Genomic DNA, 15000 nt, shown 5'->3' with positions numbered 1-15000 from the left:
TAATAAAAGTGTGTTGGTGTGTTATGTGTAGGCTAAGTTAAAAAGATGTGTCTTTAATCTAGATTTAAACTGGCAGAGTGTGTCTGCCTCCTGAACAGAGTTAGGGAGATTGTTCCAGAGTTTAGGTGCTAGATAGGAAAATGATCTGCCGCCCGCAGTTGATTTTGATATTCTAGGTATTATCAAATGGCCAGAGTTTTGAGAACGCAGCGGACGTGCAGGACTATAATGTGATAAGAGCTCGCTCAAGTATTGAGGAGATAAACCATTCAGGGCTTTATAGGTAATTAATAAGATTTTAAAATCTATCCGATGTTTGATAGGGAGCCAGTGCAGTGTTGACAGAACCGGGCTAATATGATCATACTTCCTAGTTCTAGTAATATAGATCGTTAGTTCATATACACAAACACACACACACATATATATATATGTGTATGTATGAGAGAGAGAGATATAAGCTACATGGCTGCAGTCATTCAAAATTTAAAAAACAAAGTTTATTTTGATAAAGTCGAGTACCTCTTATACTGCTTTCTATTATTCCTGTTTCACCTCTTCACATCAGAAATTACCAACACATTCAACCAACAAAACCAGAAGAAATATGCACTTAAAATAAACATTTACTGAAATAAAAATATAAAAATATTAGTGTTACTGTCAGTGTTACTCAGCACCTGCTTTAATTTTATTATTATTTTATATGAATAAATATACTATAATATAAAATCATAATAAAGTTAGGATAACACTGACAGACACTAAATACAGACTGGAGAATAGACCTGTCTTTTATGAATAAAATATGTTAGATGTGCATTATTTGATTTTGTATATCTGTTCACTGTTAGATCATGAAGTGTGTGTGTGTGTGTGTGTGTGATTCAGAGCAAATCAGGATCTGTCGAGTCGCTGGCTCACCTTCTTCTCTGCGGTGAAGTCGAGCGGTCAGGTGTTCATCCGAGACTCCTCTGCGGTTCATCCTCTGGCGCTGCTGCTGCTGACCGACTGCGACCTCAGCGAGAGAGGTTTATACTGCTCTCTAAAGTGTTTGTGCTGAAACGGTGAGTAGATGCAGCGCTCATGATGTTTGTGTTTTCCTGGCAGCGGGTGAGGACGGCGTGGAGGTGGCGATGCTGGGTCACAATCTCATCCGCTGGGAGTTTCCTCCTGATGTCTGGGAGTTACTGTGGGATCTGCGCACCTCTCTGCAGGCCATGATCCACCGCAGCCTGCACCGCTCTCCACACCAGCCCTCCTCAGACCTCCCTCAGGACAGGGAACTGCTTTCTTTACTCGTGGAGCTGCTCAATAACACGGACTCGGAGTCTGTCAGCAATCAGGACGAGACCAGCACAGAAAACATGAGCTCTGAGCGTCTTTAATCTCGTAGCAGGGCATGAGGAATCAAGATGCTGTGCTGAAGTGAAAGCGTTTTTTATTATAAGACTGTGTAAATAAGATGACAGAAATACTACCGAGCTGTAATGTGTACATAAGTGTGTGTCCGTCTGTAATGATGATTATAAAAACTGCTATAATACTACCGTAGTCAACATATTTAAAGTGGATCAAACGGGTATTGTCTTGCTTTTAGGACTTTTTTTGATCCGCTATAAACGTTGGCTGCTGTGTGCCTTTGATCTGGAACATGTAAAATAGTGTAACACTTTAATTTATTGTCCAATTAAAGATGTCCAGATCACACCCTGCATTAGTTCAGTGCTCATTTTCTGCACATTTCAGTTTGACAAACCCATACAGTGCCTTGCAAAAGTATTCACACCCTTCATATAGATTTTATTAAGCCTCAAAGTCTTTTTAAATGCTTGCTTTTTTTTTTCTTTCTTCTCTCTACATTATTTTTTTTTTTTTTTTCGACTATCCCAAAAGTTCCCAAAAATTTGGGCCTTGAACTCAAAAACGAAATATTTCTAAACCGCAGCGTTATATCACTGCGACACACGATGATGAGGAAAAACAAAAGTCCTTTTTAAAGATTTATTTTTTTTGTTCACGAAAAAGGAAACAATATTTTGTTCGTGAAAAAAGGAAAAACCCTAACGCAAACCTAATATTCAAATACAAATACACTTATGATTGATATACTATAAACTTTTGTCAACATGATTTTAAAGTAAGCTTTTATTAAAAATAATAGGTTTAGATCCGAAATGTTACCAAATATTACCTACAACCAAATGTTGTTAATCATAGGATACATGTTCTGCTTAGGAAATAGAACAAACCCAGTCAACAACCTTTAGCATAGTTAATATCACAATAAATCATAATAAAAATGTCCTCATTTTTCAAAAAGTGACACGATCACACCGTGGAAGATCTATCCTGTTTTATATAGTTTTGCAAACACTAGTCCAAGTCTGCATTAGGAAGATGTTTTGTCTTTGTCTAAATACTTAAGGAAACACTGCAAAAAAAGATTCTGTCTTATACTCTCAGTGCTGTGTAACACTGTTTTCTTCTTTCTTTTTTTATCTGACTAATGATAACTACCTTTGATTTATTCTGAAATGATCAGGTTCTAGTTTATACTGCAGTTCTGTGACAAGAACAAAAATGTTTAATGTATTGCAGTGATCAAATCCCAAATATGAGCCAGATGCTGAAAATACCCAAAGTAACCGGATGATGACGGACAGCAGGTGCATTCAAGGGTTAAACAGCTCTGAAGACAACACTAAGAAAACTCCTTCATGAATCTCACGTGGAACGTCTTCAGCCTCTGCAGAGCATCTTCCATTACGTTCTCTCGGGTTCCAACAAAAAGCCTGAGAAACGAAAGAATCATATTTCACAGAGAATCAGTGGAGACGCAGTTATGAGTATCGTTAACAAGCTGATGAATGATTACTGGCTGTATTTGATTCATCTCTCATGCAGTAACCGATAAGAGTGTAGGGCAGAAACCTGATGTGATGGCTGTCCTCTCTCTGTCTGTACTCACAGCCAGGCCTCGCATGCAGACCGGTCTCCTCCAGCAGATGCAAACAGTACAGAAAGTCCGGTTCCATCTCCCTTTTCTATGAGGAGAAAACAACTTTAACAGGAAATAGTCTGATGCACTATACTTTCACTGCTCAGGAAAATTACATTCTGTCTTACGACGAATAACGTGATGTTTCTAATTGAAGATAAAGGTGTAAACTCCAATACTGGCACACAGTTTAGTACTCTTAAGATAAAGAGTTAAAATTAGGATGCAATTTACATAAGTTGCGAAATTATAATGAAAAGCAAGCAGAAATAGCAGCGAAACGATCATTTAAATGTTAAGACTGCTGTTGGAAATGATAAATGTAAATAATATTGTTTTCCTTTTCCTTCTGCACCAAACTTTACACATGTGAGGTAACGGAAAAATCTGCATTTTAATAAAAAGCGCATTACATTTTAAACGCAATATTCAAAATCACAGTTTTCCTACACACACGCCTTCATAACTACGTACCAATAACTAGTTCTTCAGATCATTCATATTCTACACACAAAGACTAAACGGCTCTTTTAGGAACCGTTATCTGAGGAACCCAAAAAGTGTTTTTATTAAGCCTCTTTTAAGCTTGAGGTCACGGACGTCTCGTTTACTGATGTAACGCTCAGGTTCTCACCTCGGCCCATTTTATAGCCTTTGGAGGGAAGTATAGAGATGGGAAGATAAAAAAGCCGGCCTTCAGCGGCTGGCAGCTGACCCCCGGCAGCTCGGAAATCACCTCCTGAATCCGACCAGTGTTTTTACAGATCGTGTTTTTAATGGACTGGACCTCCTGATAGAAGACACTCATTTAGTCGTATTCAAAATCAAGAAAACTTTATATTGTTTACTGATATTGTCACTTTTATCAATTCTTTTATATCAGGTCTACCAATACATGTGACTGTCTTTAAAACAGGGAACGCCAGAGCCACCTTCTACTTTCTGAGCAGGGTTCGGTTCACATCTGTCTGTAATGTTCTAATGAAGTGTGTTTGATTACATGTGACCCTGGAGCTCACCAACCTCGGAGAAGGTGGGAAATGAAGGATCACCGGGTTTCGGAGGATCTGTCATGAGATCAAGTGCAATTTGTCCAACTACAGGCGGGCAAGACCTAGTGGAAAAAAGTCTGCTAGCATGTTCCTTCACTTCGGGGTCAATATTCACCAGCTCCACATAGCCTCCGCGAAAACCACACCTGGACACAAAGAATGGTCAAGAAGAAGAAAAACAGATCTGCGAGAATTGAATTCATTTGGTGATTCAATAAAAGTGCAAAGCCACTGGCCCACTCACAGTATTAGTTGAGAGTAATATTAATACACTTAAAAATCAAGTAAGGGTTTATTACTAACAATTTTGTTCCTACACAAAGGGTTCAAACTCATTTTCAAATTAAATTAAACTGGTGCCAGCACTATAGAGTTTGTCCTAGAGACCACAAGGTTAAGCACCAATATAAATGCCAATGTTCATCATTTTCTATATACCTTTCATAGGGCTTGTCATAGATTGACATTGGGGAAGAAGAAGATACAGTAGGAGAGCGTGATAACATCCAAGAGCACTACAGGCTACTCACTCTCCCATGAAGCCCTTAGATACTGAGTGGAAGGAGGCCAGCTCCACAGTGCTGGAAATAGTAGAGCCCATTTCTGATAACACCTTCTTATAGGAATAAAACTCTGTATTGTCTCCATACACACAGCTCTGGTACACCTGAAACAAAAAAACCAAAGGAAGGTTCTAGAGTTGGGGTTTCCAGTCCTGTTTCTTTAGGACCACCTCATGAGTTTAGCTTCAAAACACCTGTTTGGAATTTTTTAGTGATCTTTATTAGCTGATCTAGATGTGATTAATTATTGATGCTCCTGGATCAGGAATGGACAGAACTGATCTAGAGAATTAGAAAGATTTGTGCTTTTATTGAATGCAAGCTGTTATGTTACCCTGAGATAAACTCACCTCATCGGCCAGTATAACGAGTTTTTCTTCTGCAGCAAAGCGGATCACTTCTTCTATGGACTTCCTACTCTGTATGTGACCTAATATTCAAAGCAACATTCATGCATCTATTCATAAATCCAAGGAGTGACTTTTCTTGTTTTCAATACTGTACAACATTTTAAAAGTTAAAAGTTCTGGCCCATAATAGTTTGGGAAGTACACCAAACAGGAGAGCATTACTAACTCTTGTCCTGAAAGAGTCTATAGAGTTAACAATTTTTTTTACAAGAATATAAAATACAGGAAATGGAGCACCCAAGTATTTAATCCAGATAGTAATGAAAAAGAATTCATAATTTCCTAATAATATAACCAAGTGGTAGAATGTAAAGGATAAATAAAAAGGGCCCAATACAGAGCCCTGGGGAACACCAGCAGTAACAGATGAAGAACATGTCCTGCGTTTTTATAATGAAACAAGCCGGTCTAAACCAGGTAAGAGGAATATCACAGATTCTAATGAAAGCTAATCTCTCTATGAGGTTTTGAATGAGTTTAGTTAAGAGTCCATAGTCTGCCACCACCATTATATCAGTAACTTAAGATCAGTAACCATTGCACAGTTTCTGTACTATAAAATGGACAGAAATCTGACTGACATTGTTTAAATAGATTATTATTCAAAAGATGAGCATGGACCTGAGCTTTAACGGTCTTCTACAATATTTCTGAAGGAAATGCTTAGCTAGAAATTGGTAAAAACTTCTGAAGGTTAGTGGGTAGCTTTCTTTATCCTTGCAATTATCTTGAGAGATGTCGGAATATTAACAATGATAAGAGAAGACTGCATTATAACGTATGATTTTAGACAGGATAGTGAAGGTAAACAGTTCTTAACCAAGTCAGATTGCACAGTTTTCTTGCAATCATAGGAATGATTTCTGACTCTACCTGTTGGATTCCCTGGGTTGCAGATGTAAAGTGCGGCTGGATTGCAGGTCTTTCTGGCTGATTGAAGTGCTCTGCGAAGCTCCTCCACCTGCAGCATCCAGCCTTGCTCCTCACACAGATAATACGGTATGATGGCAGCTCCCTGTTCCTCCAGAGCCAGAGAAAATGAAGCATACGTGGGTACAGGTATGAGCACGCCAGTCCGACATGAGTCTGTGCTACGAATCAGCAGCTTCAGCATAATCTGCAGAGAAAAGATTTACTAAGTCTGGAATGAAAACAGGTACCATGTATTTTCATGACAATAAATGATTTTAGTTGACCGAACCATGAGAGCCGTCTGTGAGCCAGACTTGATGAAGATGTTGTCTGGAGAGGAAGGAACTCCTCCGTCTCTGCTGGTAATGAACTGAGACACACAGCGCTTAACTTTGGCCATTCCACTTGAATCTGTGTATGAGCCTGAAGAGATTTTCACCACATGAGTATCACAAACACACACACAAAAGAAATTATTGATAAACTTGTTGAAGCAAAAGTTGTAACCTTTGACAGTAAAATCTGAAATGCTGACCTTGCTGATAACTTTGTGTTCAAGTAAGTACTTAAAACAAGGTATGCCAGTATATTTACTAATTAAGCTCACCTACGCTTCCTCCATCACATTCTCTAAGGAGACTTTCGGCCCTTTGTTTGACATCTAATGGCAGGCTGTCATCCTCCAGAAGGGCTGGATAGAAACAGGCAGCAAGGACCTGCAGATTCAAATATTTAGAGATTGACGATTACTGATTTTTTTGATACATTTTTTTATATTGATACTATATTGATCCTTTGTGAGTGCAGTATGTCTGGATCTCCTGAAGGATCCAGTGACCATGCAGTGTGGTCCACTTTGGTGTATTTCATATTTATTTATATAGGCAGTGGCACCGTACACCTTGCAGCATTCACATCTCATACAGCAGCAGCTGCAAGAAGGGTTTCGTTGCTGAGCCTGTTTGCTGAAAATGCATGCAAACCTTAACCAACACAATATTTCTTAAAATAGGCCTTGATTAAACAACATTAAAATAACTGTGTGAAATATTCACCTCTTCTTATATTGCCACTCTTGGTAAATATGACTAAAGGCAGCTGTGAAAATAAATCTAACCCATCATTGAAGTAAAACAATTGAAAGTGGGGAGAAAAATTCATGATGAAATAATTGTTTTGGGCCACAATTATTGGCACCCCTATAATTTCTTATGAGTAAAATAATATCTGTGAACTATATTCCATTTCATATTTAGATTTTTTAGCACATCAGTGGCAGCAGATTCAAATAAAGTCCAATCGGTGATAGAGAAATAATACAGTCTGTCTTTAATACAGTTTCTGCCTGTGGGTCAGTATGAGATCAACTAAACAGTGATCAGAGAGTCCTAAAGCTGCCCGTGGGACAGAGTTATATGCATCCTTTATTACTGTGTAACAGTGATGCGGTATATTAGTGTCTCTGGTGGGACATGTAACATGCCGTCTGTATTTTGGCTGTTCACGTGAGAGATCTGCTTTATTAAAGTCCACGAGAATGCTTAAGTCCAGGTTTTGTTGCTCAGTCTCTGTGGTCAGATCAAAGCCAGACTCACACGCTCTTGCAAAGGAATGAAAACACTCAAGAACACAAACAAGCAAAACTTAGAATGGTTTCCAAAGAATGGTTTGCAGTAATGAAGAGCGCTTCTAGATCTTTTTTTAACACAGCTACATCTGCACCTTTTGTTGATGTAAAAGCAATCAGGCTGGTGTTACTACTACCGCCCAAAAGAGTGTTATGATGCTATAAGAGCTTTGGGTATTTGTTATACTAAAGGTTTGCTCATAGTGATTGCTATAGAACGTCCCATTCCAGAACCCAGGTGACATACATAACCGAGACTGTATACTGTACAGTGCTTTGATGCAACCTGTGTTGTTAAAAGCGCTATATAAATAAAAATGATTGATTGATTGAGACGTTACCATTAACACTTGATTTATTTGTTCACATGATGATTTAGTACTAGGAGTTTTCTGCAACATTGCCTTGCAGCTGAACCCCTGTCCGTTAAATAACATGAATCAGAATAAGTGACAATGCATTTGTGTTTTGTGAAATCGGGAAATTTTAAGTGTAATTCTAAATAAAAAATGTAGATAGTAATAAATCTTCTAGTTCTACCTACTTGACGAACAAATGTGATGGGTTTTATTCCTCCTCTGTGCAGATCTCCAGAAGATAAATCAAGCACCTCATTATAGCTTCTTCTCTCACCCTAAAACAAGTTGACATGAAAATCAAATGAGTCACAAAAAGTATTAATGTTTCCTTTTGTACCCATGAAATCAGACTACTGCTTAAAAAAATAAGATTCAGAATAAGAGACAGTTCAGTTGAGCTATTTATCTTTGTTTCCCAGAAATAAGGGCATGCCGCCAGTCTGTAGATGGTGTTTAGTGCTAGATGATTTGCACCAAATACCATATTAATGTTATAAAAGAAGAACTGATGAGAGACTATTATCAAAGTAATACCCCACCTGTTGTATTTCAGCACTGATCTGTGCAGCACGTCGTGATAAAACATCAATTCCAGAGAGAAAATTGTTCTTCACGAGGCTTAGCTCCTTTAAGAAGGCCATTGTTGTCAGTCGGCGTTATAATCTTGATTTATGTGTATTTTCTTTGTTGTCTAATTCACTTGGTTAGGTGACTTTCCTGGTCTGATGGACCAACTGATTTGAAGATTTTCACAGCTAGCTGAATATTCAAGACCAGTCCTTATCACGTGTTTAGTCCCAAGAGTGGTTCGGGCTCTTTGAGCCATTAACAGAGATAGTTTGAGATAAATGGATGACTATTTCCTGCTCAACCTCACACCACAGGAGAGGAATGAGAATCATCTACAGAATTAACATCCCATTTGGAGTCATGTCTCAAACAGGCATTTTTGCTAAATCATCCAGTAGAGCATTTGTGAGGTCAGGGACTGATGTTTGGTTTATTCCAGTTCATCTTTAAAGCTGTTGGACGTCAGGGCTTTATCACAGTCAGGGCTCTGTGTTCATCCAATCCAGACTCATCCTCACATGCAGGGACCTTGCTTTGTGCACTTAAACACAGTGATGCTGGAATAGAAAAAGGCCTTCCTCACACTGATCCCATAAAACTGGAAGCCAGGATTGTCCAAATTTTCTTGGTATATCTTGGACTCATTTATGAATGTATGGGAAGGACAGGACCAGCCTGACTAAAGAGAGAGATGAAAATACAACTATTCATTATACAATCCAACTATCTACTTTTGTTACATACATTAAACCAGTTTGTGGTCTGTGGGAACGTGTGGTTCATGATTATGGGGATGCAGGTCAATTATTTATAATCTGCCTGGATTTTCTAGAAATGGGTTGTGTGTTACTTGATTTCAGCTTGCATCCACCAACTTGCTACACCTCGAAGTTAATGATGTCACTGACACTGCATTTTTCTGGGCGACACCCACTGCTGCCTATCGACCAATCAGAAACACACACAGAGGCAAACAGGGATAGTGACAGGAAAGGAGCAATAGCAACTATAATATTCATACACTACCCTTCAGAAGACTGAATAATTAACACAGAAGTATGAAAGTCACTTTAATGTTATTACAATGTAAGTCAGTAAGAAAACAAGCAGGAAACTCACTGAGTGTGTTCATGTTCTTCTGTAGAAGGTGAAATAATTGATGATGTAGATGATGATTATGACAGATATCTGCTCACTGATCATACACTGAACATGAACAGATCAAACAGATTGATAATTCCTGATTCTGAAGTGTTTTATCTTCATCAGATTCCTGTCAGTTCACTCTGGATCTGAACACAGTGAATGAACTTCTTCGTCTGTCTGAGAACAACAGAATCGTTCCTCACACTAACACAGTCCAGTCGTATCCTGATCATCCAGACAGATTTGAAGGTGTGTGTCAGGTGTTGTGTAGAGAGAGTGTGTGTGGACGCTGTTACTGGGAGCTGGAGTGGAGCGGATGTGTGTGTATATCAGTGTCATATAAGAGCATCAGCAGGAAAGGACGGCGTAATGAAGGTGTGTTTGGATCTAATGATCAGTCCTGGAGTTTGATCTGCTCTCCATCCAGATACTCATTCAGACACAATAAGATAAAGACTGATCTCTCTGTAGAGTCCTGTAGAGTGTTTGATGTTGGTTTTTTTCTCTTCATGATATTAATACTGCAGCTGAACTTGTCAGTGAAAATGTTAAGGTCTTAATTAACATTAAGACCTACATTTGTTTTGATGGTAATCAGTCATTTAGTTAACAGTATATAACAGTAATAACAGGTATTTTAATTATGATTTTCATTGTGTCATTTGTGTTCTCAGACGGTTATAATCCTCTACTCACTTGAACAAAGGGGTTTTTTTCCTCCTCAATCTCCAGAAGACAAATCAAGCTCCTCATTACAGCTTCTTCTCTCAAATAATTTGACAAGGATCAGATGAATCACCAACAGAACTTTCGTAGTCCTGTGTACCCATGAAATCACTCTACTGCTTAAAAAATGAGATTCAAGCCAGTTCAGCTGGTTATCTAACTCTACTTTGACCCAAAAGTGATTCAGAAATAAGAGCATCACAATCTATCCTTTATCAGCCAAATTTATACATATAATAGTGTCAGACAAGTTTAAAACAAAATACCATGTTAATGTCATATTATCAAAGTAACAGCACATCTGTTGCCCTTCAGCTCTGATCTGTGGGCCGTCTCAGTAGATGAACTCTAACCCAGGGGTCACCAGACTCGTTCCTGGGGTCCTGCAGAGCTCAGCTTCAACCCCAATCAAACACACCTGAAGCAGCTGATTACGGTTTCACTTTCTATACTAGAAACTCTGCAGGACACCGGCCCTCCAGGATCGAGTTCGATGACCCCTGAACTAAAATCTTGAATTATCCCACCAATTTACCAAGCTCTTGAGAACAACCTATTTTATTTTATTTTTTACCAGTGTTTGTAAAGGGAGACTGCATGGCTAGTGCTTTATTTAATACTGCAGAGTCAACGAGTCTGATTGAAAGAAGACGTGTCCCACTAATTTGGTGCATACAGTGTAATAAATATAAATGCAATAGTAACTTAAATAATTGTCTAAAGTGGTTGGTGGCTGAATACAAATGAAATCAGTCCGGTACTCATTTGTCTCTTTACAGCATAACTGAGGAGTTTAATATTTGTCTAGCATGTGGAGGGATTCATAAAAGAGCACTGGACTATTAAAACACAGTCTCTGTTCACTGAACTCAGACAATCATTTCTCTGCTGCAATTCTATTGAAAGCTATATGCTGCAGGTGATGTAAACGTTTTAATCTGTAACCCACGCTGCATACAGTACGCTTAAAGGTCCAAACCACTTTCATTTTGACATAATTACCAAGTTTAAGTCTGCAAATTCCCATCCTGGCATATAAACGAGAAACATATACAAATTATGCAACTGCCATATTAAATCTTATTAAATTAACTCGGATGGAACTGGAAGCATGTTTCTGCTTTCGTACACATTCAAACATTTACTGAAGTCTCATCTGTGCCCGAGCTGAAGGTCAGACGCAATAGCTTGAATTCATGTCAGTTAATAACCAAACCATTACCCATTTTGATAAAACACTGAATATACAACAAATGGAGGCAGCATTTTTGTTTTGAAACGAACACAATCTCATTCCCAGAAGCTGCAAATTAAACTTCTGTTCATTATTTTGTTTATTCACAGCAAAGCCATGGTGAAATGCAGGTAGACTTTACACACAATTATTTACAGCACACACATATTCAATGCAATTATAATTCCATTCAATTATTTTTTCATTAAATAATACGCTATGTAAAAAAATAAAATCAATTCACTCAATAACCCTGTGTCTGAATGTAGTTAGTTTGTTCCAAACATGAACAAAGTCTTCGATGAGAATTCCCAGTCAATTAGAGAAGGAACTATTAGGACCATATAATAACACAACATGCATTAATGCAGGTTTCATTCCGTTGTTTGTCTCACTATGTACTGGCCTCGTCACATTTATCGTAAAACTGGAATCCCGAACGTTAAAAACATGTCTGTCCACTTCCAGGGAAAGCATGACCTGATATACACACCGTGTAGTGAGTGAAGAAGACTCCTAAACACCTGCGGAAACTACAGTACACAGCAAACCAGGTAAAAGTCGCAGTCTGCAAATAGGTAAGACGCACTGAAATTGTAAAAAAAGCATTATCTGCTTTCCTGTAGGACACTGAAATAAAGCTTGAAACATCGAATCACCGACTGAAGCTAAAAGATTTCTATTTGAAACAAAAACTTGTGCGCAATTTGTCCTAAACGGACTGAGCTCGTAGCATCTGGAGCCACAGATGATTGGGTTTCTGCTTTGTTTTTGCGGGCTCATGAAATGGACTAGGATTACTTCTGATGTCTAACACTGTTCAACAGCTACATCACTGCATCGAAGGACTTGACCAGCCTTTTCCTCGATCCTGCAAGTTTCATACCTCCTTTATTAAATAAGCTCAAAAAGCAAACCCACGTCACAACTCCTTCAAGACGAAGCAAGCCACAAATCAGTTCCTGAAGCAAAACCAATAGAGACGAGCCCACACTTTCCTTTTTCAAAAGGTGCACTTGTGCACCTACTAGGTTTAAATATGTACACTTTAAAGGACTGATCTGTACCTTAATCCACCAAAATGAAAAAAAAGAAATAATCTTTTGTACCTTTGTTTCTGAGAGTGCACCGGTGAAATATACTTCATGGTTGCTGTGGGAGTTTGAAGTCAATGTAATAATAATAGAATGAGATAATCTTAGGGTTTTTCTCTTTGTATTTACGGCACAGTTTCACTGGTTAGATCTTCTTGCTTTTTCCTAAAACAGAAACAGAGTAGACGTCAGCTCAGAGCGCCCCAGCTCCGTGAACCGTGTAGCTGTGAGTGAAATCACCTGACTGGGAGGACCGGGTCGATCTGTGCTGCAGATTTCACAGCCGGGTCTCGTGGACTTATTTATGAACGTACAGGAAGGACAGGACCAGCCTGACTAAAGAGAGAGATGAAAATACACTACTCGTTATACAAGCCAACGATTACACTGCTGTGCTTTCATGCAATCTTTCCTTTTTTTGTGATGTGAGGTTTTGTAGTCTTTAAAGCTGCCTGTGGAAGAGCGTTTCATGATTACGTGGATGTCATTATTACCTGCGTGTTACTTGATTTCAGTTTGGATCCTCCAAGATGCAGCACCTCGAGGTTAATGATGTCACTGACGCTGGGTTTCTCTGGGCCACACCCACTGCTGCCTATCGACCAATCAGAAACACACACTGAAGCAATGGATAACCTTCATACGTTACCCTTGTTGTTGTTTTTTAAAAGAATGAATACTTTAACTCATCAGTGATGCACGGAATCGCTCAAAGGCCACTAAACTCATTTATAACGTTACAGAAGATGTTTATTTCAAATAAACGCTGTTCGTTTGAACTTTACAAGAAAAATATCATGGTTTCCACAAAAATATTTATCAGCACAACCGTTTTGATCACTGATAAATCAAATGCTTCTTGATGTTAAAATGATTCCTGGATGACCATGTGACCGCAATAAAGATGTGGAAAGTTTTGCTTTGATCACAGCAAGCTTTTTCATTTTACACTGACACAGAAAACGGATATTTTACAGCCTTCGTGAGCAGAAGAGACTTCTTCGAGAAACAAAAAACCTCAACCCCACAAATTTAAACAGCAGTACAAGTACTAGTTAAAAATAGAAAACTAAATCTTCCGCCATCACTCTCCTCATGAAATACATAAAATCTCAAGTCCTGCTGCTCATCAGCACTGACTATTGCAGCAACTAGAGCAAACATGTCTGACGAACACCTGTGCTGCTGTGGCTGAAGCGGGGAGGTAAGGTGCTGTATCCTCTCCAGTCGTGGCTGACGGGGCCGCTGGCGTTCGGAGGCGCTGCTGCGCTCAGCATCGACAGGCCGTTCTCCTGCTCCTGCTGCCGACCCAGGCAGGCGTGACGAGCAGACAGCAGGTAGAGGAACGCAGTGTCGCCGTCCCTGTAGATGCCATACGACGTTAGAGAGCGGCTGTCAGAGCACAGGCACTGAGCGATGACCCAGCGCTGCACCCTGGGATGGAAACCGTACTCCGCAAACATCTGCCAGAGACAAACACGCCATCAGATCAATCCAACACAGAGCTGCCTTCAACATGGGTTCTGACCTTTCTTACCTGCTGCTTCAGAGAAGCCACAGTCACGTGAGGATGGACCTTTACTGTTACACAACAGGAAGACGATGCATCTTCTATTACCACAGCTAAGCTGAAGGACAAAAAGCATCACGCATCAGTAAAAATCTATCACCATCAGGATTGTGTGTTATATAAATGAAGCTCTATTTGTAGCGGTTTCATGCTTTATAATTGTAATAATTATTTTCAAGATATCAACAAGAATGTCATTAACACATTCGTACAAATGTGCCTGTCTGCCGCTTTCCACACAGATAACCACTAGATCCTCCTCAGAAAGATGGGCACCCGAGGAACTGCCTCCTGGGGTTTAAAGCATGTTGTTCAGGGGGTCTTGGAGAGGTGAGGTTTCTAAGTCACATCTTTTTGCTACTGGGGTTCCCCAAGGCTCAGTCCTTAGACCGCTTTTCTTCTCCAACTGCATGTCATTATTAGGATCTTTTGAATGGCTTTTCTTATCACTGCTATCCTGAGGACACTCAAAACTACTTCTCATTGCAGACAGATGGCCGATGGACGCTGCTCTCCTCACAGCCTGTATGAGAGACCTTTCTAGCTGGTTGAAGGACCATCGCCTTCAGCACAACCTTACTAAAACAAAGTGATTGGTTGCTTGAGACCACAAGCAGTTCTAATCACAACTTCTTTACACAGCCAAAACTAAACCTGGGGGACACCAAAGTGCACCACGACGACTTCAGACCTGCATCCGCCCAGCACAACAAAGAGATGGGACTTAAACCAGTCT

The 15000-nt window shown here is 39.4% G+C and overlaps 3 protein-coding genes across 6 annotated transcripts in view; 1 reads left to right on the top strand and 2 right to left on the bottom strand.

Annotated features, from left to right (window-relative positions):
* Positions 1-1710, top strand: part of dhx30 (DEAH (Asp-Glu-Ala-His) box helicase 30) — a 14873-nt gene extending 13163 nt beyond the window's left edge. For all 4 annotated transcript variants that reach the window (XM_043229699.1, XM_043229698.1, XM_043229700.1 and 1 more), the window contains 2 exons: positions 892-1031; positions 1111-1710. In XM_043229699.1, coding sequence (XP_043085634.1) covers positions 892-1031; positions 1111-1388 — 418 coding nt within the window. In that variant the 3' untranslated portion in view covers positions 1389-1710. The remainder of the gene's footprint in view (positions 1-891; positions 1032-1110) is intronic.
* A 420-nt stretch (positions 1711-2130) lies between these two features.
* Positions 2131-11533, bottom strand: LOC122332404 (alanine aminotransferase 2-like). The gene is made up of 12 exons (XM_043229709.1): positions 9345-11533; positions 8464-9173; positions 8110-8199; positions 6546-6654; positions 6228-6361; positions 5900-6143; positions 4967-5046; positions 4584-4720; positions 4025-4199; positions 3636-3791; positions 2935-3047; positions 2131-2795 (listed from the first exon to the last, which is right to left on the bottom strand). The coding sequence occupies exons 2-12, from the start codon at positions 8563-8565 to the stop codon at positions 2705-2707; spliced, it is 1431 nt and encodes a 476-aa protein (XP_043085644.1). The 5' UTR covers positions 8566-9173; positions 9345-11533; the 3' UTR covers positions 2131-2704.
* Positions 11534-11676: 143 nt separating this feature from the next.
* Positions 11677-15000, bottom strand: part of sharpin (SHANK-associated RH domain interacting protein) — a 6052-nt gene continuing 2728 nt past the window's right edge. Inside the window, exons 5-9 of the mRNA XM_043229717.1 lie at positions 14232-14322; positions 13872-14157; positions 13189-13289; positions 12935-13030; positions 11677-12859 (exon numbers count right to left, since the gene is read on the bottom strand). Of these exons, the coding sequence (XP_043085652.1) occupies positions 12833-12859; positions 12935-13030; positions 13189-13289; positions 13872-14157; positions 14232-14322 (601 nt within the window). The 3' untranslated portion in view covers positions 11677-12832. The remainder of the gene's footprint in view (positions 12860-12934; positions 13031-13188; positions 13290-13871; positions 14158-14231; positions 14323-15000) is intronic.

The sequence above is a fragment of the Puntigrus tetrazona genome, unplaced genomic scaffold, assembly GCF_018831695.1.
Source record: "Puntigrus tetrazona isolate hp1 unplaced genomic scaffold, ASM1883169v1 S000000060, whole genome shotgun sequence".
Classification (NCBI taxonomy): Eukaryota; Metazoa; Chordata; class Actinopteri; order Cypriniformes; family Cyprinidae; genus Puntigrus; species Puntigrus tetrazona.
Note: the sequence above shows the minus strand (reverse complement) of the source record. Positions and strands in the feature narration are given on the sequence as shown.

Bases quoted from the DNA above. Each gene is read 5' to 3' on its own strand.
- LOC122332404 (XM_043229709.1), bottom strand. From the start codon at position 8,565: ATGGCCTTCTTAAAGGAGCTAAGCCTCGTGAAGAACAATTTTCTCTCT. The intron at 8,200-8,463 runs GTGGGGTATTAC...AACTTGTTTTAG, and splicing joins TCAGTGCTGAAATACAACAG to GGTGAGAGAAGAAGCTATAA. The intron at 6,655-8,109 runs GTAGGTAGAACT...TTGAATCTGCAG, and splicing joins CCATCACATTTGTTCGTCAA to GTCCTTGCTGCCTGTTTCTA.